Source organism: Paralichthys olivaceus, chromosome 8, assembly GCF_024713975.1.
Source record: "Paralichthys olivaceus isolate ysfri-2021 chromosome 8, ASM2471397v2, whole genome shotgun sequence".
Lineage (NCBI taxonomy): Eukaryota > Metazoa > Chordata > Actinopteri > Pleuronectiformes > Paralichthyidae > Paralichthys > Paralichthys olivaceus.
In genome coordinates this window covers 315,001-330,000 of record NC_091100.1, presented here as the reverse complement: position 1 = coordinate 330,000, position 15,000 = coordinate 315,001, and the positions used below count along the sequence as shown (strand labels likewise).

Below are 15,000 nucleotides of genomic sequence, written 5' to 3'. Positions count from 1 at the left end.
TGACGTCAAACGCTCGGAACAAATAGTTTTTCTGTGGTCGTTTGTTTTGTGACCTGAGGTCAAAGGTCAGGTCTCTGCTGTGTGTCAGTATGACAGGCTGCCTCACTGTGCCCTGGAGGGGGGGAGTGGAGTGTACGCAGACCACCCCCACCCCCACCCCCACCCCCACCATGCTGCTGCCCACTCCCTGCAGGCCGTTCACCTGACCACCCCCTCGTACCCTCCACACCAGTGCTCCCAGTCCACCCACAGCAGCCGCAGCATGGACGCCACCGCTGGGGACAGAGACGCCATTTATGGGTAGGAAGTGTGTGCTTGTGTGTTCTCCAGGCTCCGCCCCTCTCACCTCGTCAGTTTAAAATCTGCTCCATGTTTCATCTCCATTGTTTTCTTCTTCTTTTTTTATTTCATTTTCAGTGTAAATGTAGAAACGGTGTTTCAGTGTTTTTATTTTCCTCGTTTAAAGTGTCTCGTTAGAAAAAGTCGATGGAAACGTCAATGTGAAAATATTCACGTAAATATTTTTTCAAAATAAGAGTTTATGTTTTATGTGAGATGGAAAATCTGAAGAGAAAACATTTTGACAAAGCGAAAGTTTGATCAGCTGTTTGACCACGACGACGCTAACGAAGACATGAACTTCAACAAAAGAAATGTGAGGCCTCACGTTTCCTCTGGCTGAGGATCAGAGCGACTTGTTCAAGGTCGTTTTTCTGTTTGTTACAACCATATGTACTGTAGCTTATATCGCCACCTGCTGGCGACTCTACACATTTTCACTTTTTGACGAGTCTGGAAAGTTCTGTTTTGATGTGATTGGTCACGAGACACAAACCAGCATCAAGTGTTTGAAATAAAATGTTTCTTCTTCAGAAAAGTTCCAACAGATGATTGTTGTGGTGACATGTTGATGTCTCTTCGTAACTTTGATGAAAACAGTTTGTTTTTCCTCCTCCTCCTCCTCCTCCTCCTCCTCCTCCTCCTCCTCCTCCTCCTCCTGCTGCAGACATCCTTTATTCCCTCTGCTCGCTCTGATTTTTGAAAAATGTGAGCTGGCGACCTGCACGGCTAGAGAGAGCGGCGTGGCCGGGGGAGACGTCTGCTCCTCGGACTCCTTCAACGAGGACATCGCCGTCTTCTCCAAGCAGGTCGAGAGGAGCCGCATGAATGAAATCAAATAGTGTGTTAACATCAACAGATCAGCAGCTTCGTGGTAATACAGAATAAAATAAATGAAATAAATCCAAGGAGGCAGGAGCAGAAGAATCCTGAAACACTGTTCATGATGTGATGAAACATTGGGTCATGTGATCAGTGTTTCTGTTTGAGTGTGAAACGAAGCTTCATGTTTGAATCATGTGTCTGAAAAGTAACTTTAGCTGTAATAAATAAATACAGTGATAAATGTAATGGAGTAAATGTATGTAAAAAGTAAAAGTTACTCGACGATAAAAATCACCTCAGTTAGTAAAAACACTAATTAACAGGTTATATTAACACAATTATTAATCATGTGTTGTTGTTTTATGGTTTCATTTGTGAAATGTAATCAATTGTGTTGAAGACATTTTAAAATATGAATTACATTTGAACATGACGCTGACGTTTAATAAATGATTAAGTATTAATGTTTAATGATTCGTTTTCATGATTCACACAGTTTTTTCTGATTCTCGGTTTAGATCCGATCACAGAACCCTTTGTTCTCATCAAACCCAGAGCTCGATCATCTGGTGAGTATTTTTCCTTTTCCTTTAAACTGAAAGTCAAATTCTTTCTTTCATCTAATGTTTCCTGTTTCGCTGGTTCCTGCGGTGAACGTCCCGCTGGCGTTTCCGTCGTCAGAGACTCTGGAGACTTTTCAACAGAACCTTTCAGCTCAGGTTCTACAGATTTTAGAGACACGAAGCGTTTGAAGATTCTACAGGAAATGACATCACAGATGTAAAAATAGCAACGTAAAGACTGGAGGACTATTTTTACTGCAGAGGTCAGAGGTTAAAACACTGTGTGTTGATGATAGTTTTGTTGCAGATGATTCGGTCGATACGAGTCTTTCGCTTCCACGTGCACGAGCTGGAGAAGGTAAGAAAACCTGAGATCTTTTCTTTATCTGCAGCATCTGCTGTTTCCTCTAAAGTGATGAGATGAGAGTCAAGATATCCGCTGTGCACGTAATCCAGGTTCAATCATGAATCAGATGTAAAACACGCCTGTGATATGTTCTACATCTACGTTTCTTTCATCTATGTTCGTTCTGACCTTTACATTAAAAAATGTTTCCAGGTTCATGAGCTTTGTGATCATTTCTGCCATCGATATATCAGCTGTCTGAAAGGGAAGATGCCGATCGATCTGGTTATTGATGAGAGCGACGGAACCAACAGCGAGGACTTCATCAGGACGTCACGGAACCACCTGGACCAGGTGAGCTCACGGTGAGCTCAGGTTTTTAGTGTGCAGTGGTTTTACAGTGTGTCCTCTGCAGATTTCATGGACCAGAGATCACGATGACTCGGCATCGAACCATTCCGGCGGGACACCGGGACCGTCCAGTGGACACACGTCTCACAGCGGCGACAACAGCAGTGAACAAGGTACGACTGAGGTCACTGCTGACAGAGCTTTGGATTGGCTGTTATTCATCTGGCCCCGCCCCCTCTCGTCACTGGCCCACGGTGAACATAAAGTTCTGTGATGGTTCAGGGACAGCTGACGGAACAGCTGATGTTCAGAGCGACAAGGTTCACTCATATTCACAAATAGTTACAGAAGTAGTTCTGCCACAGGGGGCGCTGACGCACATTAAGACTATCAATGACCAATCAATCCATCAGTCACACATAAACATGAGGAATCAAACTTGTGACGTCACCGCAGATTTTACATCATCACTCGTCTCTACTTCTTCACTTGTGTCAAAGTTTAAAATTTTCAGTTTTTTAATTAAAAAAATAAACAGAAGGGCAGGGCATCATTTTTATGGTTATTTCCGCTGCCTCTCGATTGGCTGTCAGGACGTGGAGCCACGCCCCCTACCCCAGCCTGTTAGAGACGCTCAGGATTAAATGAGCCTCGTTAAAGAGAAGGCTCCTGCCCTTGGGGAGGGTTCATGGGGGAAGTCGTGTGTTGGCTGACGCCTCCTTCAAGTGCTAACGTTAGCCAGCTAGCCTCTGCTGCCAATTTGATGAGTGGAGGATAATTAACTGTCGTGTTGGTCAGGTGACCGTCTGGATAACGATGCAGCGTCTCCCAGCGACGACGACGACGACGACTCTGACAAATTGCACAACAAGAAGAGAGGAATCTTCCCTAAGGTGTCCACGAACATCCTGAGAGCCTGGTTGTTCCAGCACCTGACGGTCAGTCCATCACCTGCTCTGTCCCCACAGGGGAGGGTTAGTGTCCTTCTCAATCAATTGCCCTTTGGAGTCATGGAGACACGCGTCATCGCCATCACATTAAAGTGCAGCTGTGGACTTTACAGCAAAACCACAAACCTGCACATCACTGAATCTGTTTTCATACATGAGCTGAAGTCCTCACATGCTCCTCACATGCTCCTCACATGCTCCTCACATGTCCTGTATGTAAATGGTTGTATTTATATGGCACTTTTCTAGTCTTGAAGACCACTCAAAGCGCTTTACACTACAGTTTTCCATTCACCCATTCACACACACATTCATACATCTTGCCCATGCAGATGGGAAGACTGGGGATCGAACTTCCGACCTTCTGGTTGGAGGATGACCGCTCTACCCCTCAGCCACAGCCACATGTGAGAAGAAATGTCTGAGTCAGTGTCTCTGGACATGTTCTGGATCTTCTCCTGCAGCTTCTAGTAAAACATCTGTAAAATGTCAGAGTGAGTCCCTGAGAGAAAACATCTGGAACCTTCTCAGTGAGCGAGTGGGCGTGTCTCTGAGGTTTCTAACACGTGACGGACGTGAAACTGAAGAACACAAATGTCTCAGGACGAAGAAGAGGAGTAAACAACAACACTGATCTTTCCACAGCAGAGTTTATATTTATTTATATACACTCTGCCACCAGGAGGATCATTTCATAATGAACTTAAAACGGATGTTCGTCTGTGAGGTGGATTTTCCTGTGACCAGGACCACTTTTCTTTGAAAGTAGTATTTGAGTGGAATAAAGCTTTTGATTCTGGGTCAGTCCTCGAGTTCAGCTCACATGACGAGCAATGTGTGAAATGATCATAACAATAATGTAAAAAAGTCACAATTTAATTATCTTAAAACAAACTTAGTACAAAGTCGTCAGAAGTCAAATAAAACAGTTTCCAGTGTCTCGACAATCGTCTCTAACTCTAACACAACATCCAAACCTTTATTTGACCTTAAATGATTCGATGATGGTTAACGATGACGACTGCAGTAAAGGTTCTTCATTGTAAAACTAAGCTAAATGATTATTACATTAACTTTGCTGTTAAACTTCAGTTCTCTTTCTTAACATCCATCTTAAGTCCTTTTCGTAACAGTAGAGGGCGCTGTCACAAAAACAGGTTCTTGAAACTGCAGCCTGAGGTCGTGTTAACGCCACGTGACCAGTGTGCGGACGTGTGACGTGTGTTTTCAGGTGTGTTGGTGTGACGGATCAAACGTTCATACTCAGATTACTCATCTTACATCAGTAGAACACACACACACACACACAGTCTAATTAACAGGGCCTCATTAATTATGTTGCATTTCATTTGTCCTTAATGAGTGAAGCCCCGCCTCCTCTCCTCAGCCGTAATTAGCGGCCGTGGTGACGTCTCTGTTTTGTCCGTCTGCAGCACCCGTACCCGTCGGAGGAGCAGAAGAAGCAGCTGGCTCAGGACACCGGCCTCACCAACCTGCAGGTGAACAACTGGTGAGTCAACCACACCTCCCACCCTATGGTCCCACCCCAACTCACAGAGGGGCGGGGCCACCTGACCTCACGATTCACCTGGAGATTTAAAAACTGAATTCATGTTTTTATTTTTCAAAATGTTTCAACGACTCCGAGAAATCCAGTTTGATTCAAGGTCACATGTCTGAGCTATAACTTCAAACCACAAATGAGTCACTCAGTTAGCTAGTCAGTAGGTTAGCTAGACACTCAGTTAGCTAGTTAGTAGGTTAGCTAGACACTCAGTTAGCTAGTTAGCTAGACTGTCAGTTAGCTAGTTAGTAGGTTAGCTAGACACTCAGTTAGCTAGACACTCAGTTAGCTAGTTAGCTAGACTGTCAGTTAGCTAGTTAGTAGGTTAGCTAGACACTCAGTTAGCTAGTTAGTAGGTTAGCTAGACACTCAGTTAGCTAGACTGTCAGTTAGCTAGTTAGCTAGACACTCAGTTAGCTAGTTAGCTAGACTGTCAGTTAGCTAGTCAGTAAGTTAGCTAGACACTCAGTTAGCTAGTTAGCTAGACACTCAGTTAGCTAGTTAGCTAGTCAGTAAGTTAGCTAGACAGTAAGTTAGCCAGTTAGCTCTTTCCTGTTGATGAATCGTTGCTGTGTTTAAAGAGTTGTGTAGATTTTGATATGCGATGGCGGACGATGTTTTTGTTGATGCGTCGATGTCCGTCAGTAAATCATTTTTAAACTGCCCCTCTCTTCTGTTCGTCAGGTTCATCAACGCCAGGCGGCGAATCGTCCAGCCCATGATCGACCAGTCCAACAGATCAGGTTCCACATTTCATACGTTTGGTCACAGGCACATGAATCTATGGAAAAACGAATTCTCTGTGCAGAATCAAATGTCCCTCTGCCCCCGCAGCATTAGCTCCACACAAAGATGCTAATTGTTTGACTGAACATTCTAACCTGGGATTAAAACAAATAGGAGTCCAGCTAAAGCGCTGCAGCCTTTTAGCCCCTAAGCTTCGTTAGCACGTTCAAACCCCTCACTTCCTCCAGAGATGTAACTTTATCAAGAGGACTCCCCCACGACAACGTCTCCTTTAACGATCCTCACTGATTAATCATTAATGACACACTGCACCCCCCCCCCCCTCCGGCAACATCAGATGCAAAATAATCAACAACATAAACAACCGAAGAGCAAAACAGGAAGTTACAGCTCCACTGATGTGACACAACATCACAAACAACACAAAACATCCAAACTACACAAGTCAACACAACAAAATAAAATGTGAAGTGTTCGCGTCCCACCGGCACTTGAACACAACACACGAGGAATTTAACAAACACGTAAATGGACGGTAGCTCGGAGATCTGACAACAAAGATCTGGAAGCAAACAAAAGGAATTTATTGGAAACATCTGCTCAAATTAAATCACACTACAAATGAATTCAGTCAAATTCATATTTGTGTGACTCCACATAATCATTAGCTCGACTTGATTTCACGAGTTAATAATTCAGGAAATAAGCAGCTCTGATTTATATCAAATATAAAAGCACACAATTCAAAATATGATGTTTGTTAAGAAGCAGAAACTCAATTATTCATTTAGTTCAAATGATTTTCACTGAAACATATGAACAGTGACAGACAGCTGTCAGATCATGTGTGTGTGTGTGTGTCCTCAGTAAGCCACACAGGTCCGTACAGCACAGATAATCAGCCAATAGGAGGCTGCGTCATGGACGGACAGAGTCACATGGGAATCAGACCTCCTGGTAAACACACACACACACACACACACACACACACACACACACACACTGGTTTGGTCCTAACATGTGGGAGGAGGAGAATAATCTGAGAGTCTGTACGACATCAAGATCAGTACCATGTGACCTAACTGTGTGTGTGTGTGTGTGTGTGTGTGTGTGTCTGCAGGTCCTATGGCTGTGGAGCCACAGTGGCACTACATGTAACACCCCCACCCCTAACCCTAACCCTAACCCTGGTGTGGACCCCCCCCCCCCTCCGTCTTCAGAGACACTTTGTTATTCGACTGTTCTGGAGCTCAGACTCACGACAGATGGAGAATAACAGTTTACATGAGGATTTTCTTGGATCAGGACACAAAAGTCTGTCTCATCCTGGATGTCTGTGGTCCGGAAGGTCCACATAAGTCCAACAGATGAATCTTCTGTTCTTCTCTGGACAGAATCTACAGACATTTGGAAGCAGAAGTTCCTTCTCATCCTCTCGGCCTCAAATCTAGAAGCTGAAGTCTGTATATCCTGAAGCAGGACACCTCGACAAACGGTTTTTCAAGAGACTGTGACATGGAGGTCAGAGGTCACATGACTGAGCGTCCTGTTTAAAAAGACGGTTCCAGCTTCACACTTCGTTCCAAAATAAAAAAGTGAAAAAAGTTGTTCTTTGATTCATCAAAGTTTTTTTCATTGATGCTCTGATTGAAGATCTTATCAGATTTTTTTTTTTGAAATTCATGAGACAGAAGTTTCTCAAGATTTTCCAGCAAAATATTTTTTACAGAATGAAAAAATCCCAGTTTGTAAACGAGCTCTGATTCGTTAGATATTTTTTATTTCTCTAATCTGACGGGGAAACTCGGGCTCCACAGATCCTCTGAATGAAGGGATACTACTTTATATTTGAAATAAAAACTTTCTTCAGAGCTGGAAACTGAGTTTTACCAACTCGCAAAAAAAACATTAAGAATCATGAAATATGATTTCAGATAAAAATGTTCCCATCAGTCGATATCCATAGTATTTTATTTATTTTTATTTCTGTTAAGTTTAAAGATGATTCTTGCTGCTGAGTAAACCTGTGATTTGAATCTGGTCTTTTTAAAAATCTGAGGTTGAGCAGTTATGTGTTAAACCTCCTGACTGTGAATATTACAAATATTGAACCTTTATTATATATTAATATATTTATGTGATTAGTGATATAGTTGTTTGAAGCAGCTCTAATTTCAGCCTCCTCGTTGTTCAGTTATTCTTTCTGGATTTTCTTTTTTCCCCACTATGCTTTTTATTGCTGTGAATTAATTTCTTGAAAGTTTTGTGGACGTCTGTGATGTTTCCTACACTTTGACATAAGATGCAGTTTTAGTCTGATGTTCCATGAAGCTGGGACAGAGTTCAGAAATGATCCCAGAGGTTTTCTGGAGAAAAGTTTCCTCTTTCACCCATTTTCTTACGTTTTTAAGTTATTATTGGATTTGAACTTAATTCCTGAGGTCTCATGTCTCCATTTTCAGAAACCGTGTAAAATAAAGTCACATTGAGTCAAATGTCCCTGGTTTGAATTCACTCGAGTTTTTCTGGATTCTCACATCAGATCAACAAACTGAAGGAGTGGATGTGAGTTTTAGTGGAAAAGGTTCAGATCTGAGCCAAAGTTTCTCGTCTTCGACTGGAATTTGACAAGAGAAGGGAAACGAGGCAATTTACACAAATCTGCTCCAAACTGTTCACGGAGAGATTAGTTCTCCCTGATGCTCCAGTTCCTCCTCAGTGGATCTGCTGAGTTTCCTACATACACCTCATTTCAAAGCCTGAGCTGGTGTCTCCCTCCTCAAGTCCATGATAGGACAGTGTGGACGCTGAGCGACTGCAGCAAACACACTTTAATGCTTTAATGTCTGCAGAGTTGAAGCAAACATGCTCCTGACTGACAGCGTCCCTCGTTAGACTGACAGGCGTCCCTCGTTAGACTGACAGCGTCCCTCGTTAGACTGACAGGCGTCCCTCGTTAGACTGACAGCGTCCCTCGTTAGACTGACAGGCGTCCCTCGTTAGACTGACAGCGTCCCTCGTTAGACTGACAGCGTCCCTCGTTAGACTGACAGGCGTCCCTCGTTAGACTGACAGGCGTCCCTCGTTAGACTGCCCTCTTTAGGGGACGCTGCCTTGATCTCTGCCTTTAAAGCGTCAGAGGACGTGAGTCCAGCTGGGAATCAAATGTTTTGACTTACAAATGGAGAAGGAGCAGAAAAAAAATGATGAAAAAAACAACATGTGGAGGAAAAAAGAGTGACAGAAAAACAAACCAGAACGTAACATCTGAGGAACATCAGTGTGGTGACGAGCGGTGTCATTTATTCCCACACATCAACCTGACAGTGAACGTAGCATCTCAGAGCCACTTCACGTTCATCGAAGATCAAAGAAGACCAGAATCCTCTCCTGTGATGTTTGTCTCCACCAATCAGAGCTCACGTCAGGTCACTGTGACCTTCGACCTCCAGAGAGTTTGTGTCCCAGCTGAACCGCAGCAGGTTCCTCCTCGTTCTGCAGTGAGAGCCGATCTGCGGACCTGACAGAGGACATGTCCGCAGACTAAAGACACTCACACCTGAAGGGGGCAGTGCTGCGTCACTGTGCAGCTGAGCGGCGCCAAAACTCCAGTGAAGAAGATGAAGCAGGAAGAGAAGATGGCGGGATGTTTAGAAGCTGCGCGGACAAGTGGGTGAGCCATCACATGATCTGAACGTGTTCCGGGATCGAACCTTCACATGAACGTGTCACTAGCTGGAGCTCCGGAACATGGACCCTCGGCGCGGGCTGACAGGCCTCCCGCTCAGACAGAGGTCGAACCGGCTGAGGCGGAGCTGCAGAGCCGCTCACAGAGCAGCGGATCCCGGGTCAGATCACACCCCCCCCCCCGGTGAGAACATGTTAACACCTGCTGCCCGTCCCTGACCTCTGACTCTGACCTCTGACCTCTGACCTCACTGGACTCGGTTTGTTTCCTCTCGTCCAGATCTGAACACACCGACCAGGAGCTGCAGATCCGGAGGATCAGCTGTTTTCAGCGGAGAGTCTCCGCACAACGACTCCGACCTGCAGCAGGACATCGTCTGGGACGCCACGTCTCCATCAGCCAACAGACTCAGTAAGTGTTTCACATCTCACTCATGGAAATAACCCGCGGGATGTTCCACCTCACTGGTCCTGTTGTTTATCTGCAGGTAAAAGAGGAAGAGCGCCTCCTGCAGGCGTGAACATCTCAGAGCTCGTCAGCAGGATCGCTCCAGAGGTCAGAAACACCACAGACCAAACCTTCCGACCCCCCAGACAGCGTTTGTTCATGTCCTCCTCGTGTTGTCTCTTGTCTCTTGTCTCTGTGAAGCGCGGAAGACCAGAGGTCACAGAGCCGACGCTGCAGCAGTGGATCGGAGACAGCGCCACCATCCCCTGCACTCCGGACGTTCAAGTCCCCAGACCCAAGAAGAAATCCCAGAGGTGGGTTCAGAACCAACACAAGTTTCATCTGCTCATCACTCACAGAACTAAAGTCTTGACTCTTGACGTGTTCCTCACGTGTTCCTCACGTGTTCCTCACGTGTTCCTCACGTGTTCCTGATATGTTCTGTATGTGAGATCAAATGTCGGAGTCAGTGTCTCTGGACATTTTCTGGATCTTGTCCTGCAGCAGGAGGTTCCAGATGTTTTGGTGATGAGGGCCTGAATGTCCCCACATGTTCCTGTTGTTGTGAAGAGTCGACAATCTGCTACACAACATGACTACACACACTGACTACACAACATGACTACACAACATGTCTACACAACATGTCTACACAACATGTCTACACAACATGTCTACACAACACGACTACACAACACGACTACACAACATGTCTACACAACATGTCTACACAACACGACTACACAACATGACTACACAACATGTCTACACAACATGACTACACAACATGTCTACACAACACGACTACACAACATGACTACACAACGTGACTACCATCATATTGCCACTGCACTACTTGTCTGCCTATTCATCTTGTGTTTCTGTTTTTGTTCTTTTTACCTCAATGTTTTGTTGTGTTCTGATACACAAGCTGCTATGACGACTTAATTTCCCTCCGGGGATGAATAAAGTAATCTATCTATCTATCTACACAACATGTCTACACAACATGTCTACACAACATGTCTACACAACATGTCTACACAACATGTCCACACAACATGTCTACACAACATGTCTACACAACATGTCTACACAACATGTCCACACAACATGTCTACACAACATGACTACACAACATGTCTACACAACACGACTACACAACATGACTACACAACATGTCTACACAACATGTCTACACAACATGTCCACACAACATGTCTACACAACATGTCTACACAACATGACTACACAACATGTCTACACAACATGACTACACAACATGACTACACAACATGTCTACACAACATGACTACACAACATGTCTACACAACATGTCTACACAACATGACTACACAACATGTGTGGACTGATGAATGTCAGTGTCGTTGTTCCGCAGGTCGAGCGGCGTGGACGAGCTGCTGAAGTTGGCCAAACAGTTTGACTTCAACATGTTCCGTCAGGACGTGGAGGACGTGGAGGACGTGGAGGACGTGGAGGACGAGGAGGACGTGGAGGACGTGGAGGACGTGGAGGACGAGGAGGACGTGGAGGACGTGCACCAGCAGAGTCTGGAGCTCCTGTCTGAGGACATCTTGGATTTTGAGAACAACGACCAGGACGATTTTCCCCCTTTGCTTCCCAGAGGCTGTGAACCTGCCGGGACGGACGCACACGTTCTACTGGAGCAACACACGGAGAACGATTTGGACTTTCTATTCGATGGACCGACCCAACGCGTGAGCGGAACTTTAAGTCAGGGGTCGTCTGCTCAGACGTCACAAGTTAAACCTGCTCTCGTTTTATCTTCCAAAGAGGCTTCTGGGAAATCTGCAGCTGTTTCCACCACGAACAGTCGCGGCAGGGCAGCGCACGATGAGTTCGAGGACGACTGGGAAAATGATGACTTGCTAATCGATTCACTGGTTTTGGAAATGACACAGAATCCACAGTTCACTGGTCCGATGCACAGTTCAACACAGAAACCGACCTGTGGAGACCAATCAGCTGTTTGTGCAGCGGAAAAAGGAAAAGAGACACAAAGAACAACTTTCAAACTGGAATCAAACCCTAACTTCTCTGTGAGGATCCAGACGTGGACAAACTCCAAACCAGCAGGCGACGACACTCGGAGCGGGTTTTCAGGTTTTCCCGCTCCGTCCCAGCGTCTCAGACAAACGTCAAACTCAGAAGCTCAGAAATCCTGGTTTGATCAGAGGACGAGTGATTTCAGCTCGTCTGCCTCGAACGCAGCTCTGACAACAGCAACTCAGAGTTTCCCAAAGAAACCTGCCGCACTTTCTTCCCTCGTGGAGCCCGCGGGCGTCTCTGGCGTCCTGGATGAGGACCTGGACGCCTTCTTCTCATCGGAGCCGGTTTGGGACGATCCCTCTGACGACAACCTGCTGTGTGAAATGTGTGAGGACCTGGAGAACCAGATCCAGAGCTCGGACAACGTGTCCGCCAAACTGACTGTGACGTCGAACCAGAGAGCAGCGCTGCAACCGTCCAACAGAGCCTGGGACAACAGGAGCCACCAGCCAGCCAATCAGCAGCCAGTTCTCCAGAAACAAACAGGTCGCCGGCTGGCTGCCGTCTCGTCCTCTAACGTCACTGCAGGCGTTCAGGTGAACGTGGAGCAGGATTCCTTCAGATTCGCTCAGACTAAAAGCACTTCAGGATCCACCGACCCCCGCATGGTGGCGAGCAGCCAGGTCCAGTCAGCTGCTGCGGCGCCGCTGCGTAACGCCATCAAAGAGCAGTTCACCTTCAAGAAGCCAAACAACCCGGTTTCCACGGCAACCAACAAAGGTGAGAGCACCAACAGTGTCCGGGGTTAACGGAGAAGGAAGACGTGGGGCGGAGCCTCCACACGGTGTTTTACCTGCTTCCTGTTTCTCTTCCTCAGTTGTGGGTAAATGCTCGGCAGCAGAGATCGAGCTGAAGAAGCTGCGGGCGATGGAGAGACGACGACAGCGACTGCAGGACGTGACATCACAGCTGCAGGTGTGACCTCAGAATAAACAGCTGCTCAATTTCTTCTGTTTAAAGAAAAACTTCATTTCACTTTTTCTCTGTTAAGATTAGCTTCACATCCTTTTGCTTTTATTTTGGTGAAGTCAGATTTTCACCACGTGATTATTAATGATGGTGACATCAATAAGCTGCATGGTTAGCTTAGCATTAAGACTGGGCGCAGGGGAAACTGTTAGCCTCGCTCTGTCTGAACATTTTATTGTGTTGAATCCAGACACAAACCAAACTTTGGATTTAGGTTTTAGTTGTGAGTTGGAATTATTTCCACCCAGCGACTTGATCCACAGCCGGAACAAGTTTCAGCTCCACACCTGAGAATCACACGGTGACGTCGCTACCAGTTGTACTTTAAACCCACATTACGTTTGTTCCTGCAGGAAAGATGAACAGAGATGAGCTCAGAAATAGTTACGCTAACGAAACTTAGTGCCGACTGATCCTGAAAGAATCGACGAGCGCCTCAGACGTCGTTCTTTCACCAAACACGTGTTCGTCTGAGGCCGCTGATGGTTTGGACATGAAATCATTTTATCTTTACCTCGAAAACTCTGACATGAAACAGTCGAGAATATTTTAAAAGATTCATTTTAAATAAAAGAAATTTCCTTGAATACGTTGAATGTGTCTCTTTGTTCCTTATACACGTCTGAGGAGAGTAACTGAGCCTCGTCATTAACATGGAGCAGATCTGATCAGTTGGTTTGTAACTAGAAATCTCACACTCGTCCAGTTTCATCGTCTGCCTCAGCGTTCTCTTTTTATCAGGAACGTTTTGACAAATTCGTTTAAGTGAGAAACACGTTTGAGTTATTTTTCTTTTCGGTGTCATGTACTAAATAAATAACATAGATACCGATTTGATTTCCTTTATTTCACCGCAGCCAATCACAGGACGGCGTCCGGTGAGAGAAAAGGTGGACGAGTTTCTGACTTTACGTAAAACTACAGCGTCATTTTCTGAAAGTTAACGTGCAAAGTACCGATATTTCCCAGCTTTGAAACACAATGCGTTTCTCTTTTGTTTTCTTGTTTGTCATATTTCTCTTTTGAAGAGATTTTAGTTTTGATTCGATGAGACCAACTCCACTTTAAATTCAAATTAAATTTATTGAAAATTCAAATTTCAGCAGCAACAATTAGACTTTTGAAGATGTGACCATTTTCACTGAGAAAATAATTGTTAGTCTTACTAACAATTAAAATGGAAACTAATTCTCAGATGAATCTGTTTATTTATATTCAAGTGTCTTTATTCCAAAAGCAAAATAAACATTTAAATTATAACCATATTAAACTATATTTAACTTTCAACCATAAACAAGAAAAACAATTCTAATAAAACAAAATGCTCATTTTATTCAGTTTCTAAAGATTCAGCCAAACGATTAGTGGTTTCATTTAAAACGTTGTTTCACAGCGACACCTGCTGGTGGGATCAGAGCTGCACATGTGTAATGTTCCTGTGAAAAGAAACTCAGCAGGACACTGACCTCAGGTTCTCACTTTTAACATGAAGGATAGACAGATGGATAGAAGGATAGATGGATGGATGGACAGATAGATAGACAGATAGAAGGATGGATAGATAGAAGGATGGATAGATAGATGGACAGATAGAAGGATGGATAGATAGATGGATGGATGGATAGATAGATGGACAGATAGAAGGATAGATAGATTGATAGATAGATAGAAGGATGGACAGACAGATAGAAGGATGGATAGATAGATAGAAGGATGGACAGATAGATAGACAGACAGATTCAAGTACTTGAAAAGTGCAAATATCAGAGTGAAGAAAGTAAAATTACAAACACGTGATGATTTTAAGGTTTTACTTAATTTATAAATGTCTGATATAAAACTCATGTCCCTGACGTTCACATGTTGCTGCGACCTTTGACCTCTGAAGTCTGATCACTTTGAGAGTGAATAGTTTGTTGAGTTGTCACGAGACGGACCGACAGTCCTGACTGCCTCCAGCCACCAGGTGTCGCCAGCGCAGGAGAAGAAAAAATAATTACAAAATCCGATTTCTTTTCTTTTCTCTTCGTTTCTTCCGCTTGTTTCTGTAACGAGCTTCAGATTCAATCAGGGTCGTTCATGAAGGAATGCTTTGCGTCAAAGAACCAATCGTCAGCTGT

The 15,000-nt window shown here is 44.7% G+C and overlaps 3 protein-coding genes across 5 annotated transcripts in view; 2 read left to right on the top strand and 1 right to left on the bottom strand.

Moving 5' to 3' along the window:
• Positions 1 to 7,181, top strand: part of meis1a (Meis homeobox 1 a) — an 8,246-nt gene extending 1,065 nt beyond the window's left edge. The window contains exons 2-12 of one of the 3 annotated variants that reach the window (XM_069529605.1): positions 89 to 300; positions 1,007 to 1,148; positions 1,683 to 1,733; positions 2,035 to 2,085; positions 2,287 to 2,427; positions 2,489 to 2,597; positions 3,223 to 3,362; positions 4,808 to 4,884; positions 5,623 to 5,681; positions 6,553 to 6,642; positions 6,806 to 6,910. In XM_069529605.1, the coding sequence (XP_069385706.1) occupies positions 89 to 300; positions 1,007 to 1,148; positions 1,683 to 1,733; positions 2,035 to 2,085; positions 2,287 to 2,427; positions 2,489 to 2,597; positions 3,223 to 3,362; positions 4,808 to 4,884; positions 5,623 to 5,681; positions 6,553 to 6,642; positions 6,806 to 6,843 (1,110 nt within the window). In that variant the 3' untranslated portion in view covers positions 6,844 to 6,910. Of the gene's footprint in view, positions 1 to 88; positions 301 to 1,006; positions 1,149 to 1,682; positions 1,734 to 2,034; positions 2,086 to 2,286; positions 2,428 to 2,488; positions 2,598 to 3,222; positions 3,363 to 4,807; positions 4,885 to 5,622; positions 5,682 to 6,552; positions 6,643 to 6,805 lie in introns of all 3 variants that reach the window. The other 2 variants (XM_069529607.1, XM_069529606.1) reach the window with 2 other exon arrangements.
• Positions 7,182 to 9,297: 2,116 nt separating this feature from the next.
• etaa1a (ETAA1 activator of ATR kinase a) lies at positions 9,298 to 13,467 on the top strand. The gene is made up of 7 exons (XM_069529576.1): positions 9,298 to 9,556; positions 9,653 to 9,784; positions 9,861 to 9,928; positions 10,022 to 10,134; positions 11,220 to 12,631; positions 12,729 to 12,826; positions 13,234 to 13,467. The coding sequence occupies exons 1-7, from the start codon at positions 9,436 to 9,438 to the stop codon at positions 13,240 to 13,242; spliced, it is 1,953 nt and encodes a 650-aa protein (XP_069385677.1). The 5' UTR covers positions 9,298 to 9,435; the 3' UTR covers positions 13,243 to 13,467.
• Positions 13,468 to 14,927: 1,460 nt separating this feature from the next.
• The window catches only part of ppp3r1b (protein phosphatase 3 (formerly 2B), regulatory s1ubunit B, alpha isoform, b), a 2,428-nt gene continuing 2,355 nt past the window's right edge, over positions 14,928 to 15,000 (bottom strand). The window contains exon 5 of the mRNA XM_069529617.1: positions 14,928 to 15,000. This exon is cut by the window's right edge and continues 110 nt beyond it. The gene's annotated coding sequence lies outside the window, so the exon portion shown is untranslated.